General features: G+C 47.7%; 1 protein-coding gene, 1 long non-coding RNA gene and 1 pseudogene across 6 annotated transcripts in view; 2 read left to right on the top strand and 1 right to left on the bottom strand.

Annotated features, from left to right (window-relative positions):
* Positions 1-5439, top strand: part of LOC134739096 (uncharacterized) — a 74348-nt gene extending 68909 nt beyond the window's left edge. The window contains exons 3-5 of the long non-coding RNA XR_010125596.1: positions 4259-4377; positions 4800-5029; positions 5254-5439. This is a non-coding gene — a long non-coding RNA (uncharacterized LOC134739096). The remainder of the gene's footprint in view (positions 1-4258; positions 4378-4799; positions 5030-5253) is intronic.
* A 2192-nt stretch (positions 5440-7631) lies between these two features.
* CDC25A (cell division cycle 25A) overlaps positions 7632-17199 on the bottom strand; it is a 31386-nt gene continuing 21818 nt past the window's right edge. For all 5 annotated transcript variants that reach the window (XM_054481875.2, XM_054481876.2, XM_054481880.2 and 2 more), the window contains 5 exons: positions 16373-16435; positions 16178-16276; positions 14812-14942; positions 9825-9936; positions 7632-9553 (listed from right to left, as the gene is read on the bottom strand). In XM_054481875.2, coding sequence (XP_054337850.1) covers positions 9413-9553; positions 9825-9936; positions 14812-14942; positions 16178-16276; positions 16373-16435 — 546 coding nt within the window. In that variant the 3' untranslated portion in view covers positions 7632-9412. The remainder of the gene's footprint in view (positions 9554-9824; positions 9937-14811; positions 14943-16177; positions 16277-16372; positions 16436-17199) is intronic.
* LOC129034162 (small nuclear ribonucleoprotein F-like) lies at positions 11668-11961 on the top strand (annotated as a pseudogene).

Below are 17199 nucleotides of genomic sequence, written 5' to 3'. Positions count from 1 at the left end.
TTCTCCTGCCTCAGCCTCCCAAGTAGCTGGGATTACAGGCACCTGCCACCACGCCCGGATAGTTTTTGTATTTTTAGTAGAGAAAGGGTTTTGTTGTGTTGGCCAGGCTTTTTTTTGTTTTGTTTTGTTTTTTGAGACAAAGTGTCGCTCTTGTCACCCAGGCTGGAGCACAATGGCGCAATCTCAGCTCACTGCAACCTGTCCCTCCCGAGTTCAAGCGATTCTCCTACCTCAGCCTCCCAAGTAGCCGGGATTACAGGCGCCTGCCATCACGCCTGGCCAAATTTTTGTATTTTTAATGGAGACAGGGTTTTGCCATGTTGGCGAGGCTGGTCTCGAACTCCTGACCTCAGGCGATCCGCCCACCTCGGCCTTCCAAAGTGCTAGGATTATAGATGCGAGCCACCGTGTCTGGCCTACTTTTATTTTTATTTTTGAGATGGAGTCTTGCTGTGTTGTCTAGGCTGGAGTGCAGTGGTGTGAACTTGGCTCACTGCAACCTCCACCTCCTGGGTCAAGTGATTCTCCTTCTCAGCCTCCCGAGTAGCTGGGATTATAGGCGCCTGCCAGCATGCCCAGCTAAATTTTTGTATTTTTAGTGGTGATGGGGTTTCGCTATGTTGGCCAGGCTGGTCTCGAACCCCTGACCTCAGGTCTCCCAAGTGCTGGGATTATAGGCGTGAGCCACTGCACCCGGCCTATTTATTTATTTTTATTTTTATTTTTGAGACTGGATCTCACTCTGTCACCCATGTTGTAGTACAGTGGCACAATCTCGGCTCTCTGCCACCTCCACCTCCCAGACTCAAGCAATCCTCTCACCTCAGCCTCCAGAGTAACTGGGACTACAGGCACACACCACCACACCTGGCTAATTTTTTGTATTTTTTGTAGAGACAGGTTTTCGCCACGTTGCTTAGGCTGGTCTTGAACTCCTGAGCTGAAGCGATCCATCCACCTAGGCCTCCCAAAGTGTCGGGATTACAAGTGTGAGCCACTGCACCCAGCCGGACAATTATATTATTTATGTTTACAAGAATGAATCAGAGGCCAGATGCATCAGCTCATTCCTATAATCTCAGCACTTTGGGAGGCCGAGGTGGGAGGATCACTTGAGGCCAGGAGATTGAGACCTGTCTGGCAACATAGGGAGATCTTTGTCTCTACAAAAAAAAATTTAAAAAAACATTAGCTGGATGTGATGGTGTGCATCTATAGTCCCAGCTACTCAGAGTGAAAACCTATTCCCCATCCCTACCCCTCCTAAAAAGAATAAGAGTCTGTGGAAGGCTAGGAGCAGTGGCTCATGCTTGTAATCTCAGCACTTTGGGAGGCTGAGGCAGGCGGATCACCTGAGCTCAGGAGTTTGAGACCAGCCTGGACAACATGGTGAAACCCTGTCTCTACGAAAAATACAAAAATTAGCCAGGCGTGGTGGCAGGTGCCTGCAATCCCAGCTACTCAGGAGGCTGAGGCAGGAGAATCGCTTGAACCCGGGAGGCGGAGGTTGTGGTGAGCCGAGATCCTGCTACTGCACTCCAGCCTGGGCAACAAGAGTGAGACTCTGTCTCCAAAAAAAAAAAAAAAAAAAAAAAAAAGAGTTCTGTGGAAAAAGAAAGGCATTCCCTGCAGGTGTCAGCAAAGGTAAGGAGGTCCCAAAGAACGGAATAGTAAGGAGTCCTTGGGGGAGGATGGGGATGTTGCCCAAGCCCATCCTTTACACGTGAGGCCTCTGGTCCAGAGAAGTGAAGTGTTCTGCTCAGTGTCACACCACTGGTCAGGGGCAGACCAGAATCAGAAAGTAGGCCTTATTTCTTCATTAGAGTCTAGGAAGCGGCCAGGGGAAAGAGGCTGCGCTTGAGAAGGTTAAGGCCTATGACCCACCCTGCATCATCCAAAGTAAACTAGGAAGGAAGTGTAAAGAAACCCCACAAAGATCGGACATTTTTCCATGATGACCACATTGATGCATTTATTAAAAATACAAAATGCTAATAATCCAAACCAGCCCTCTTCCCTTTTTTCCCCTTTGGGAGCCCTTGCACTGCGGTGCATGAAACACATGCTTAGACTAGGCCATTGGGAACTGCAGCTTGGACAAGGAACAGCCACAGCTTTGCCTGTACTCAGAGCAGGCAAAGTGCCATTAAATGCAGCTGGAAGCCAGGGCAGGGGAAGGGGTGGGAAGCTCCTGGAGAGCCCCCAGCTCCTCCCAGTTACTGACTGGCTCTGGAGGAGAGGAGCCAGAAGGCAGAGATACCTGAGGAGACAAACCTGGGGCACCACTGCCATCTGACGTCTTCCTATGGCCATTGCAGTGGTCATGGCCCCAAGCCCCGCGGGCAGCCTGGCAGCAGAGTGAAACAAGAGGGCAAAGAAAGCCTATCGGTGGAAGTTTTTATTTACCCTTGACAGTGGGTACGTGGGTGCTTTGTATGTCTGAAATACTTCATATTGAAGAAAGACATCCATATTGAAAAACTAAACAGAAAACATAAATGGGAAATGAATCAACATGTACAAAGTAGCCACAGTATGGAGGTGCGGATTTGACTTTGCCTGCGGAAGAGCTGCCCTGCTCTGGCCAGCACTGGAAGGGACTCTGCCTCCTCTGTTCTGGGAGTGTGCAAGCAGGGACACTGGACTGGGCTTTGCACAACTTCCAGGAGTCATTGCTTAGAAATCAGAATGACCAAGACCTTAAGGTCTTAGAATCATCGAGGTAATCCACCCCCATCCCAGCTGCCAGGTCATAGTTACACAGAGGCTGAGCACGCCCAGTGCCACACCCAATGCCACCCAGTTTTCCCCTGCTGCTGTTTCTGCCTCGCCTCCCTGTCCCTCCCAAACCCTACCCTAGCATGGGCAGGCTTTGTGTCCCAAGGTCACCAGTGACATATGTCCCACCACAGGCAGCCCAGCTTAACCTTATCTCTGAGACCTCCTTGTGGCTGCTCCCTACCCCTCCCTGCCTGGCTTCCTGGCATCCTGCCTCTAACCTCTCTCTCTCTGCTTCCCTGTCTTCTACACTGGTAGAACTGCCATTTGGATATGTGTGACAACTTGCTGTCACCAGCCTGGATATTTCTCTGGAGCACTCCTCACATTCATCCCTTGACCACTCAGGCAACCGGACAGTCACTGCCCAGATCCCCCCATCCACATAGGAGCTCAGCATGACAGCCCCTCTTTTTTATTTAATTTACTTATTTCAATTTTTATTTTTATAGAGAAGATGTCTTTCTATGTTGCCCAGGCTGGTCTCAAACTCGTGGCTTCAAGTGATCCACCCACGTTGGCCTCCCAAAGTGCTGGGATTACAGGCATGAGCCACTGCACCCGGCCCAGCCCCTTTTTAAAATGTTTTCTTTTGAAATAATTTAAAGCTTACAGAAAAGTTGCAAGAATAGTACAAAGAATTCCATTATACCCTTTGCCAAGAGTCATATATTTTAACTTTTTCAAATTTTGCTGCATTTGCTTTCTTCCCTTTGACTCTGTCTACTTCTCTCTCTCTCTCTCACACACACACACACACACACACACACACTTAACCTGTAATATTTCAGTGTATTATTTCCTTAGAACAAGGATGTTCTCATACATAACTGCAGTATAATTATCAAATTCAGGAAACTTAACACTGAGTTACTAATTTTACCTGGCGGGTCACAGTAGCTCATGCCTGTAATCCCAGCACTTTGGGAGGCCGAGGTGGGTGGATCACAAGGTCAGGAGTTCGAGACCAGCCTGACCAAGATGGTGAAACCCCATCTCTACTAAAAATACAAAAATCAGCTGGGTGTGGTGGTGGGTACCTGTAGTCCCAGCTACTCAGGGGGCTGAGGCAGGAGAATGGCTTGAGCACAGGAGGCGGAGGTTGCAGTGAGCCAAGATCACGCCACTGCCCTCCAGCCTGGGCAACAGAACGAGTCTGTGTCTCAAAATAATAATAATAATAATAATAATAATTTTACCTAAAGTTCATATTTCAGTGTAGTCAAATGTTCCAAAAATGTCCTTTATAGTACTCTTTTTCGGTTTGGTGCAGGATCCCATCCAAGATCACACATTTCATTTAGTTGTCATGTCTCTTGAGTCTCCTTTAATCTGGAACAGTTCCTGGGCCTCTCTTTGGTCATGTATGACACTGATATTTATAAAACATGCAGGCCAGTAATTTTATAAAGTTCAACTTGGGCTTTTTCAATATTTCCTTTCCTTGTGTATTTCTTTTTTTCTTTTTTTTTTGAGACAGAGTTTCACTCTTGTTGCCCAGGCTGGAGTGCAACGGTGCATTCTCAGTTCACTGCAACCTCCACCTCCCAGGTTCAAGCAATTCGCCTGCCTCAGCCTCCCAAGTGGCTGGGATTACAGGTATGTGCCACAACACCCAGCTAATTTTTTGTATTTGGTAGAGACGGGGTTTCATCATGTTGGTCAGGCTGGTCTTGAACTCCTGACCTCAGGTGATCCACTTGCCTCGGCCTCCCAAAGTGTTGGGATTACAGGCATGAGCCACCGTGCCTAGCCATGTATTGCTTGATTTCCTGCTCTGAGTGCCAGTGGTCCAGCCACTTCCTCAGGTCAGGAGCCAAGAGACCATCCTGAATCCATCCCTCTCCCTCACTCCCATCTACCCATCCATCACCAGATCCCAGCACCTAAAGCCCTTCCCTCCCATGCCCCAGCTTCTGCTGCGACTATAATTATCACCATTCCTTACCTATCATCCATCCTTTGTCTTGCTCTCAGCAATTACATGGCTTCACACTTCTCCCTTCTTAAACCCTCTATAGGCTGGCTGCTCAAAGGGTAGCAAAATGATCAGCAGCTTTGAGAGTCTGTTAAAAATGCAGAACCTCAGGCTGCGACCCAGAGCTGTGGAATCAGAATCTGCATTTTAACAAGTTTCCCACGTGTTTGAGAAGTCCTGCTCTCATAGATCCCGAGGCTTACAGACTCCTCAGAACGGCGTTCAGGGATCCTCCCCAGCGCCCACCACAAACTTCTCCTACCTTGTCCACAGGTATGAATGCATGGTATTTCCCCTTTGAACACAGTTTCTTTTTCCTGGAACACCCTGTCTCGTGAGACCCCTGCTGAAGGTTAGATTTGAACATCGCCTCCTATGGGGTCCACTTCTTGCTCTGGAGCCCCATGTCCTCTGGACCCCTTTCTATCCTAGCTTCTGTAACGTGGAAATGTTACACCTAAGACCTCGTCATTTTTAGTGACTATTTCTCCCACTAGCCGGTGAACGCCTTGAGACAAAGCCTGCATCTTACACACTTCCTTATCCTCGGTGCTCAGCACAAGTCAAACGTTTATTGAACGAGAGAAACAGCTTTTCCTCCACGGAGGCCCTTCCAAGTAGATTTGAAGTGGGTATTGCAAAGGGGCCATATGCAAAGGGGCCATCCAAATGCCAGAGCCACGGTATGTTGGGACAGGGGCAGTCACAGAGAACATCTAATTCTTTTTTTTTAAATTTTTTTTTTTGAGACAGGGTCTCACGCCTGTCACCCAGGCTGGGGTGCAGTGGAACAATCTTGGCTCACTGCAGCATTGACTTCCCTGGGCTTGGGTAATCCTCCCACCTCAGCCTCCTGAGTATCTGGGACAATAGGCATACACCACCACACCTGGCTAATTTTTTGTATTTTTAGTAGTTACAGGGTTTTGGCATGTTGCTCAGGCTGGTCAAGAATTACTGGGCTCAAACTATCCGCCCACCTTAGCCTCCCAAAGTGTAGGCATTACAGCCATGAGCCACTGCACCTGGCCGGAAAATCTAGTTCAAATTCATTTGTTATTTATGAAGAAAGGCCCCAGAGGGAGAAGTGACTTACTCCAGGTTCCTCTGCTGGAGAGATGTAGCCTGAGTCACTATTGATTCATGCTTTGCCCTTCCTGGAGCCAAGTGCTCTTAACTGTAATAAGCAGAGAAATAAAAATCAAAGTGAGTCACGGATGGATGAGCACATAATGGAGATTGTTTTGTTTTAGAGATGGGGTCTCACTATATTGCCCAGGCAGGTTTTGAACTCCTGGGCTCAAGCAATCCTCATGCCTCAGCCTCCCAAGTAGCTGGGATTATAGGTGCACAATTTGTAAAGTTTGAAAACATGAGGCCTGGCACAGTGGCTCACACCTGTAATCCTAGCACTTTGGGAGGCCAAGGCAGGGGGATCACCTGAGGCCGGGAGTTCAAGACCAGCCTGACCAACATGGAGAAACCCTGTCTCTACTAAAAATACAAAATTAGCTGGGCGTGGTGGCACATGCCTGTAATCCCAGCTACTCGGGAGGCTGAGGCAGGAGAATCACTTGAACCCAGGAGGTGGAGATTGTGCCATTGTACTCCAGCCTGGGCAACAAGAGTGAAACTCCGTTTCAAAAAAAAACAAAAAGAAAAGGAAAATCTGAATCTATCTTCTTGCTTAGGAAATAGTCATAATACCAGGGAAGGATAAGTGTTACCTTTATGGGGGTTGGGCGCAGCTGGAGAGTTTATGATGAAGTCAGGGTAGGCAAGGGGCTTCAGCTAAGCTGTTCATTCTTAAGCTGGTGTGTGAAATATGAGTGTTGATTTTTTGTACATCTTTGCATACTTTAAATTTTTTAAATCTGAATCAGATCACACCTTGGATGGAATAGTTTTCCCCAAAATTTAAAGTGAGCTAAGTTTTGCCCATGGTTTTGAGTTAACCAACTCTTGACCTTGTGGGTGTCCACACATAAATTTTTCTATAGTAAATGCAAACTTTCTGCATGGCAGGCTTCCAGCTCTAACAAGCAAGTTTCAGAGAGCAGGGGCATTCTAGAAACAGAATCCTGACCTGTTAGTGAAGCATAAAATGAGCAGAGGCTAAGGCTGAGGTTGCATCTTAGCATATGGGCTAAAGAGGTCAAGTTTCATCTTACAGGCAAAAAAACCATTAAACTCTCAATAATGGGTTGACTTAATTTGCAATTTTAGGAAGGATAGATCAGACAGGAAGCCAGCTGGCCTTTGCAGCAATCCACAGAAATATTACTTGCTCAAAGTAAACTTTAAAAACCATGGTGGCTCACATCTGTAATCCCAGCACTTTGGGAGGCTGAGGTGGGAGGATTGCTTGAGCCTGGAAGGTCGAAGCTGGAGTGAACCGAGATCACACCACTGCACTCCAGCCTGGGCAAGAGTGACTGTCTCAAAAAAAATATGTGTATATATAATATAATCAAATATGCCTGAATCCCTAGTTTTCCAACCCATACATAAAGGAACACGTGTTTTCTATTCTGGGCGTCCCTCTGTGCTTCAGCCCAATATACTTTGTCCCCAGTAGCCCCCAGCATCACTAGTTATGTGTGGGCACTGCAGCTGTGACCTCCTGGCCTCAAGTGATCTGCCTGCCTTGGCCTCCCAAAGTGCAGGGATTACAGGCACGAGCCACGGCGGCTGGCCTCAGGCACACTTTTTATGCGCCCATTTCATCTTGCAAATCAATCTGAACCACAAGTTTTTGGACTCAGAGCTTCTTGAGGAAATGTGGCTATCCCAAACACTAATTTTAGTTAATGTGTTCCCAGGACCTTAAAGGGAAATGTAATTCTTAAATCCATCAAGAACTAGGCAGACAGCATGGGTTCAAGATCTTTTATTTTCAGAGCTTCCAACAGTTGGTTAGTAATGCTAGCTAAGCTGGTATAATCTGAAGGCCATCCCACCTTTCTCTTTAGGCACTCAACCAACAGAATCTCTTTCTTACAAACAAGATCATCAACCAGTTGGAATCTGTCTCAATACGCGTGTAGGAAGAAGTCCTCTCCCCCACATTTTTCCCAACAAGATTGTTTTATAGCCAAATGTAACTCAAACCCATAACACAGCAACTAGCCATCTCCAGCATCACTGATTCCCACCCCCCCACCCCAAGAATAGGAAGTTGAGGTAAGAGGGGAGAGACTGTCTCCTGTGTTAAGAAAAACCCGCCTACACCTCAGTGAAGCCGTGATGGTAAGGAGGCTGGCACCAGAGGGCAGGGATGAGTAGGCACTGAAACAGGCCTCTCTAGAATCAATGAAGTCCGCCCCAGCTCCTTGGATGAGGTGTTCTTTTGAAATTCCCACTTTTATGGGGTTAGATAAGGGGACAACCGGTGATGATTCATGACTTCCTGTCTCTCAAATTAAAACATGATAAACCCAGAAAGTTTCACCTTCAAAATCCACCAAGCTCCCTCCTGAGAAAATTCTATCCAGTCATGTCCATGCCAGCACCCACTCCCTTCTTCTAATGCCCAGGGCTTCCAGCCCCTCTCCTCACCCTTGGGTGGCCCATCCAACACTGATTTGATACTCTTTGACTCATAATATGACCATTTTTTAAAAATTAGAAAATAAAAGCTATCAATATCACAGCAACATAAGGAAGACACTCAGTGGACATGCTCCTCCCCCATCCTGTGGAGCCCATCTACCCCCACCCCCCTTCCCTGGGAAACCTACACTGCAACATTCCAGCACTGAGCCGGGGGTGGCCCAACAGATGCTGCCTCAAGTGCTTTCCTGACTGTGGCTCCTATACCAGCCAATGTCATGGAACTGGGGTGAGGAAGAACAGGGCCACACCTCCCACCAAATAGATCTCAGTAGCCAGTGGTGGGTCTGGGAGATTTAGCTTATGTCAGGCAGCCAAGTCTGGGTCCAACGCTCTCACCAGGACCTCAGTTCTTGGCTTAAATAGCAGCAGCCCCAGTACCACAGCGCCTCCTGGGGGTGACAGAGCACCTAGCTTTCTGTCCGATAACTTAACAACAGGTTTGCATTTTCTTACCCCCTTCTTTTTTTTTCTTTTTTAAATTAAAAGCCGAGGTAGTCCCTGGGATAATAAAACCCTACCTAGAATGGCAGTATTTCAACCTAATGAAGCAGTAAAATAAGTCTCCAGGAGTTAGAAAAAAAATAAAGTGATTGATGAAGTTGAATAAATTAAAAGATACGGATTATCCCACAAAGACCTTTCCTTCCCAGGTTGTCTTTGCTATTTGGCCAGCAGCATTTCTGTGTAACTTCTCTACTCCCCTCCGTCTCCTCTCCCCTCATGAGATGGCTGGAGCCCGATAAGGCCCCGGCTGGTTCATCCCACTGTGGCTCAGAGCAGCTTGACACGGTGCTCAGAACTGCATTGTGGCACGGTTCTGATATGGACGGAGGACGTCTAACAGGGACAGAAGAGGCGTAGCCAGCAAGATGCCCTGGGCTCCAACCTTGGGAGTGTGGGAGGTAGGTTTAAGGCATGGAAGTCCCAGGCCCCCTCTCCAAACGTCACACAGCTGTCCCCTTTGCTTAAGTTTCTCTGCAGCAAAGAGGGTAAAGGGGGACGGAGGGAAGCTTGGGCTGCTGCTGGCTGGTCCTGCCGCCCTCAGAGCTTCTTCAGACGACTGTACATCTCCCTCTTGCTCTTCTCCCCTGCCCAGGTCCGGCTCTTGGTGCGGAACTTCTTCAGGTCTTCTTTAAAGTCCTCGTGGTGCATGGGCCGGTAGCTAGGGGGCTCACAGTAAGACTGAGGGGACAGGAGAGAATGAGGTTAGGGTATACCTGCCTCACATGTACAGAGGAAACCCACAACCTGGTGTCCTCTCTGCCTAGGGCTACAAGGCTGAAAGCGGCCAGGCAGACCTAGGTGGCCAGTTCTACAGGGGCTTTCTTTGGGTTCAGCAGATACCCACCTTGTCCCCCGACCCCTGGAAAGAAAGTCATGACCACCAGACAGATCCATTAGTCTACCACTGGGGGCGGGGGAGGAGGGATGCTCTCTGCAACCCAAGTCTTACCTGGCATTTCATAAAGAACTCCTTGTATCCCCCCTTCAGGACATACAGCTCAGGGTAGTGGAGTTTGGGGTATTCATTACCCAGGCGATCTCTCTCTCTCACATACCGGCACCTAGTCAGGGGAAGGAAGGCCAAAGCAGGGTTAGCTTTTCCAGCACACAGCAACAAGGCAACGCAGTCAAAGCAGCAGTTGTGGTCTAAGTCCCCCTTATACACATCTTCCCAGCTTTACATTTATTCTTAGAAACAATCAGTGCTGAGTTGCAAGTTCCTGGCCACATGAGCAGCACTCATAGCCAGTGCCAGTAGATGGTCTCTTCCCCAACTTTCCTTTCTCCAACAATCCTAGCATCTGAGTCCTGCCCAGCACCTTCACCACCAGTTTGTGGCAAGTTTCACTATATGAGCCAGATTCCCCTTGCTTTCTCCACCCCAGCCTTCTCTTCAGCCAGGCTCCCTCACTCACCTCAGTCTACATAAGTGGGCTTGTTTCTTTCTGTGGCTTTTAAAGAGGCTGAACTTGCTCCTGCCTTGGGGCCCTGTTTCTATCCTCTACCTGGACCGAATGGTCTTCAATATCCAGCCAATGGCTGCTTACTGCCTCGCCCTTGGTGAAAAAGCCCAAGGCCCCAAGTCCTTCAGAGGCCTACAGCTCATCACCCCTACTGCTGCTCTGCCCCTTGTTCACCCCACGCCAGCCCCTGCAGCCCCACTACTGTTCCTCCAGCCTGCCTGGGAGCTTCCACCACTGGCCTTATTTTCCTCTGAAGCACCTTCTTTCTTTTGAGACAGAATCTCGCTCTGTCACCAGGCTGGAGTGCAAGGGCATGACCTCGGGCTCACTGCAATCTCCGTCTCCCGGGTTCAAGCAATTCTCCTGCCTCAGCCTCCCAAATAGCTGGGACTACAGGCGTGTGCCACTGCCCAGCTGATTTTTGTATGTTTAGTAGAGATGGGGCTTCACCATGTTGGCCAGGATGGTCTTGACCTCTTGACCTTGTGATCCACCTGCCTTGGCCTCCCAAAGTGTTGGGATTACAGGAGTGAGCCACCGCACCCAGTCACCTTTTTTTTTTTTTTGAGATGGAGTCTCACTCTGTCGCCCAGGTTGGAGTGCACTGGCGTGATCTCGGCTCACTGCAACCTCTGCCTCCTGGGTTCAAGGAATGCTCCTGCCTCAGCCTCCAAAGTAGCTGGGATTACAGGTGTCCGCCACCAGGCCTGGCTAATTTTTGTATTTTTAGTAGAGACGGGATTTCACCATGTTGGCCAGGCTGGTCTTGATCTCCTGACCACTCTGAAATGTAAGTTCCATGAAGGCAGAGATTTTTTGGTCTGTTTTGTTCACTGCTCTTCTCCCTCAGTATCTAGAAAGGTATCTGGTACACAAGAGCCAAGAGTATCTGCTGATTTTCTCTTGAAGCTCAGTGGTTTGGGGCCTTTGGTAGCTGCTCATGAGGGATGGGCAGCAGCTTCCTCAGCAGCTTGTAGCTTAAACCATCTGCCTGTGGTTAAAACCAGTTTGGCTGGGCGCGGTGGCTCACACCTGTAATTCTAGCACTTTGGGAGGCTGAGGCAGTGGATCACGAGGTCAGGAGTTCAAGACCAGTCTGGCCAAGATAGTGAAACCCCGTGTCTATTAAAACTACAAAAAATTAGCTGGGCGTGGTGGCAGGCGCCTGTAATCCCAGCTACTTGAGAGGCTGAGGCAGAGAACTGCTTGAACTCGGGAGGAGGTTGCAGTGAGCCAAGATTGTGCCACTGCATTCCAGCCTGGGCGACAGGGCGAGATTCCATCTCAAAAAAAAAAAAAAAAAAAAAAAAAAAAAAAAAAAAGAGTTCACCTGTGAATCCCAAATCTTTCCTCAGTGGATTAACAGAAAGCCAGTGATGGCGAAGCTCAAGTGGGGAACAAAGTGTAAGGGGTATCTGTAGATGGTGATATAAACATGCAGCTTGCAAATACAGAATACAGAGATGGGGCGTTGTCTGTATATCTAGGTGAAGTTTCAATATGGTATAATAAAGTCCTTTATATTAGAGGTGTTAAAGAGGAAGATGGTGAAATGAGAGAATTAAGAGAATAGCACCTTTTGGGCTGGGCATGGCGGCTCACACCTATAATCCAAGCACTTTGGGAGGCCAGGATTGCCTGAGCCCAGGAGTTTGAGACCAGCCTGGGCAACACAGTGAGACCCTGTCTCTACAAAAAATACAAAAATTAGCCAGGCATGGTGATGCATGTTTGTGGTCCTAGCTTCCTGGGAAGCTGAGGTGGGAGAATCACTTGAGCCTGGGAGACAGAGGCTGCAGTGAGCTGTGCTCCTGCCACTGTACTCCAGCCTGGACAACAGAGACTGACCCTGTCTCAAAAATTAAAAAAAAGAGAACAGCATCTTTTGTGGGTTTAAAAAAAATTTACACGTGTGTATGTGTGTCTAGATTAGTTTGTTTCAGGCCTGTAATCCAGCACTTTGGGAGGCCAAGGCGGGTGGATCACTTGAGGTCAGGAGTTCGAGACCAGCCTGGCCAACATAGCGAAACCCCATCTCTACTAAAAATACAAACATTAGTTTGGCATGGTGGCATGCGCCTGTAGTCCCAGCTACTCGGGAGCCTGAGGCAGGAGAATTGCTTGAACCCGGGAGGTGGAGGTTGCAGTGAGCCGAGATTGCACCACTGTACTCCAGTCTGGGTGACAGAGCAAGACTACATCTCAAACAAACAAACAAACAAAAAAAAACTGCTGAGTGAATAATTCCATTCATCAATGAGCATCCTTTGAAGACAGATGTTTGAAGGACTTATGAGATGACAGTCAAAAGTGTCAAGTTCTACTGTAGTTGCCTGTGTGTAGAGCATGTACATACAAATGTGACAAAATGTTAAAAATTAATAAAATCAGGTGAAGTGTGTGCAAGTATAACCTTTGTATGTGTGTGTGTGTGTGTGTGTGTGTGTGTGAGAGAGAGACAGAGTCTCACTCTGTCACCGAGGCTGGAGTACAGTGGCATGATCGTGGCTTACCGCAGCCTCGACCTGCCGGGCTCAAACCATCCTCCCACCTCCTATTTTTTGTAGAGGTGGGGTCCTGCTGTGTTACCCAGGTTGGTCTGAAACTCCTGAGCAAGTGATCCTCCTGCCTCGGCCTCCCAAAGTGTTGGGATTACAGGCGCCACTGTGCCCAGCCATAACCTCACCTCTTCTTGAGTTTTAAAATGGTTCAGGCCAGGCGCGGTGGCTCATGCCTGTAATCCCAGCACTTTGGGAGGCTGAGATGGGCAGATCGCGAGGTCAGGAGATGGAGACCATCCTGGCTAACATGGTGAAACCCCGTCTCTACTAAAAATACAAAAAAATTAGCCAGGCGTGGTGGCGGGCACCTGTAGTCCCAGCTACTCGGGAGGATGAGGCAGGAGAATGGCGTGAACCCAGGAGGCAGAGCTTGCAGTAAGCCGAGATTGTGCCACTGCACTCCAGCCTGAGTGACAGAGCGAGACTCCGTCTAAAAAAAAAAAAAAAAAATGGTTCAAAGGGGTGGGCACAGTAGCTCATGCCTGCAATCCTAGCACTCTGGAGGCCAAGGAGAGAGGATTGCTTGAGGCCAGGAGTTCGAGACCAACCTGGCCAACATATTAAGACCCCATCTCAAAATTTGAAATTTCTGCTGGGCGTGGTGGCTCACACCTGTAATTCCAGCACTTTGGGAGGCCAAGGTGGGTGGATCACCTGAGGTCAGGAGTTCAAGACCAGCCTGGCCAACATGGTGAAACCTCCATCTCTATTATAAATACAAAAATTAGCTGGGCATGGTGGTGCACGCCTGTAATCCCAGCTACTCAGGAGGCTGAGGCAGGAGAATCGCTTGAACCCAGGAGGTGGAGGTTGCAGTGAGCCGAGATCATGCTGCATTCCAGTCTGGGTGAAAACAGTGAGCCTCCGCCTCAAAAAAACAAAAAAAAACAAAAAAAAGAAAGAAAGAAAGAAAGAAAAAGCCAGGTGCAGTGGCTCACGCCTGTAATCCCACTACTTTGGGAGGCCGAGGCAGGCGGATCACCTAAGGTCGGGAGTTCAAGACCAGTCTGACCAACATGGAGAAACCCTGCCTCTACTAAAAATACAAAATTAGCTGGGCATGATGGTGCATGCCTGTAATCCCAGCTACTTGGGAGGCTGAGGCAGGAGAATTGCTTGAACCTGGGAGGCAGAGGTTGCAGTGAGAAGAGATTGTGCCACTGCACTCCAGCCTGGGCAACAAGAGCAAAACTCCATCAAAAAAAAAAAAACTGAAATTTCTTAATTAAAAAAAATTTTTTTTAAATAAATTGGTTCAAAATAAAAAGGTGGCATAGGAACATGGTCCTGCAGAAGTCTCCCTTGGACCATCCTAGTTAAGCTGCACTCTCTGTCCTACCTCTCTGCCTGTCCTCCTGTTCTCCTAGCATTTACATGGATCCCCACTTGGATATCTGCTGCAGCAGGGTCCTTGTTGGTCCTGCTCCCTGTGGTATTTTTACTGTACTGTGCTTTACCGTAGTTACATTTTTATTGTCAGTGCCTGACACATAGCAGGCTTGCAATCCTTTTAGAATGGACACAGATGACTGATGGGCAGCTCTTTGGCCCCCTTTTTTCTTTTCACCCTGAAATTGGTAATAATATCAAGTGTTTCAAAGCATCATATCATATCAGGTTTTACAGAATGAGAACTTCACACTTTTCTGGCATTTGCATAAGGAATGGTCACTTTGTACTTGAAGGAGGTCACATGAGAACAGTAGCCCCACAGGTCAGACTAAGGACAGTCGGGGAGACTGGAAGAGCCAAAGTTCACCTCAGGATAAAATTACATATGAAAATGGCTTGTTATGTGCAAGAGGTTGCTTGATATGCTAAAATATGCTCCAAGTGCAAGCCACAAACCACCACGTCCCACAAAAGCATCATGGAGCCTCTGCCCCAGAACCCAGTTCCGTGCAGCACTCACATGCGGGGACCTCTCTCAGAAGAAAACTCGCAGTGAAACACAACAATGACACGCTTGCCATCAGTAGGTACAATGGGCTTCTTCAGTAAGAAGTCTTCAACCTCTTCTTCCATGTGCAAGTTCACTGCACCCTATGAAGACAACAGAGACCCTTGGAACCTGCACGTTTCACACATGAAGTAATGATTCAGCAAGATGTAATGACTCATCAAGAGTGATCTTTAAGTCCACAAGACCAGTTTGTGATTTTTGCAGTTCTTCTGCACTTAGTACACTTAGTACACTACAGTGTACTAAGCCCAGTAGACCATCTGGCACCTGTATCTCAATGGAGCTTTGTGGGTCCGTACACATTCATCATACATGCACATGGGGACTGGAAACGGGCAATTCAAATATGACGATGGTACACTTTATAGGTAGTTTTATAAATTTGGGGATTTTCAAAAGCTACAAGACAATGGCAAACAGTACCATCGTATTTAAAGTACCTCCTTACTATATTTAAACACTATTAATCAGGTAAAACATTAAAATGGCAGGCCAGGCGCCATGGCTCACGCCTGTAATCCTAGCACTTTGGAAGGCTGAGGCGGGCAGATTGCCTAAGCTCAGGAGTTTGAGACCAGCCTGGGCAACATGGTGAAACCCTGTCTCTACTAAAATACAAATAAATAAATAAATAAATAAAATTAGCCGGGCGTGGCAGTGTGCGCCTGTAGTCCCAGCTACTTGGAAGGCTGAGGCAGGAGAATTGCTTGAACCCAGGAGGCAGAGGTTGTGATGATCCGAGATCATGCCACTGCACTCCAGCCTGGCGACAGAGCGAGACTGTCTCAAACAAACAAACAAACAAACGATTAAAATGGCAAAATCAGTTCCTTTCTTCTTGGGAACGTGTGTCCCAACACGCCCCTCCACCAGGCAGCTTGCTGAACAATCAACTTTAGAGGCATCACTAAGCCTGGCACAGACACCGGGACATGTTGCCAGAGATGGGCTTCTCATCAGGAGCCCTGGGGTGCTCAGACATTGGTACCCAAGCCTCTTAAATGCTACGAAACCCATTCTGGTCCCCCTGAATGACTTAAACATCAGTGGGTACCTCCTACAAGTGTCCTTGATAATGATGGTATGAGGGAGAAACATGAAGAGTAACTGTAGCACAAGGTGGTAGAGAGTATTGCAGACAAGGGAACATTCGTTAAGAGCACCCGGAATCAAATGCCTTCCACACTCACTGTATTGTTTTAAAATTCTAACAACTAGCATATGAGCTAAGCGGCCAGGTGTCACTGTCCTCCCCACTTTAAAACCACAGATCCTGTTTAGGGCTCCTTCTACAGCAAGTCTCAGGAATCCATACCTTGATGTGGCCTCCCTCGTATTCATATGGGTATCGACAGTCAATGATAACAAACTCTTTAATGAGGTTGGCAAACTTGCCATTCAAAACAGATGCCATCTGTTGAGAGAAAACGAAGGAGAATCAACTTTGACCGTCAGGAAAAACTAGATTCAAGTACCCAATGTGTGGTAGGTTCCAAAACGATGGACTTACAATTTCTGGAGAGATGTATTTTAAATCCTGATGTTTCCCAGCAACTGTATGAAAGAGATAACCCTTAAAAAGAAAAAAAGATACTTAGAGAATCTGAAAGCTTATTCACACTTATACTGTTTTGTCTGGCTGGTAGGAGGTATCTTTTAAAAAACAAACATTAATGGCCGGGCACGGTGGCTCACACCTGTAATCCCAGCACTCTGGGAGGCCGAGGCTGGTGGATCACCTGAGGTCAGGAGTTCGACATGAGCCTGGCTAACATGGTGAAACCCCATCTCTGTTAAAAATACAAAAATTAGCCGGGCGTTAGCATGCACCTGTAGTCCCAGCTACTCAGAAGGCTGGAGTGGGAAAATCGCTTGAACCCAGGAGGCGGAGGTTGCAGTGAGCTGAGATTACACCACTGCACTCCAGCCTGGGTGACAGAGCGAGACTCCATCTCAAAAAACAAACAAAGAAGCAAACAAACATTAGTTAGTACACACTAGTTACTCTTCTAGTTACTTCATTAACATCCTGACATTTAATTTTCACACAAAGCAATGAGGTATATTATCCCCATTTTGAGCACCTTATCCAAGGTTACCTAGCTAGTAAGGCAGATTTAAATAAACAAACCTCAGGTAATCTCATTTTTCTCCTGCTTTTGTCAAGAATCCACATGTCAGTAGTTAGACTGTGAACAGCACTTAAACATACAGATTTCACTTATTTACTGAGCACCTGCTATGTCCAGCATGGTGTGGGGCACTAGGGATAGGAAAAAAAGAGACCTAGCCCAGCCTTGAGGAGGAAGATGCGCACATTAGCAATTACTCATTAGG

Source organism: Pongo pygmaeus, chromosome 2 (genome assembly GCF_028885625.2).
Source record: "Pongo pygmaeus isolate AG05252 chromosome 2, NHGRI_mPonPyg2-v2.0_pri, whole genome shotgun sequence".
Taxonomy (NCBI): Eukaryota; Metazoa; Chordata; class Mammalia; order Primates; family Hominidae; genus Pongo; species Pongo pygmaeus.
The sequence above is the reverse complement of the archived record's forward strand: the minus strand, read 5'-3'. Positions and strand labels throughout refer to the sequence as shown.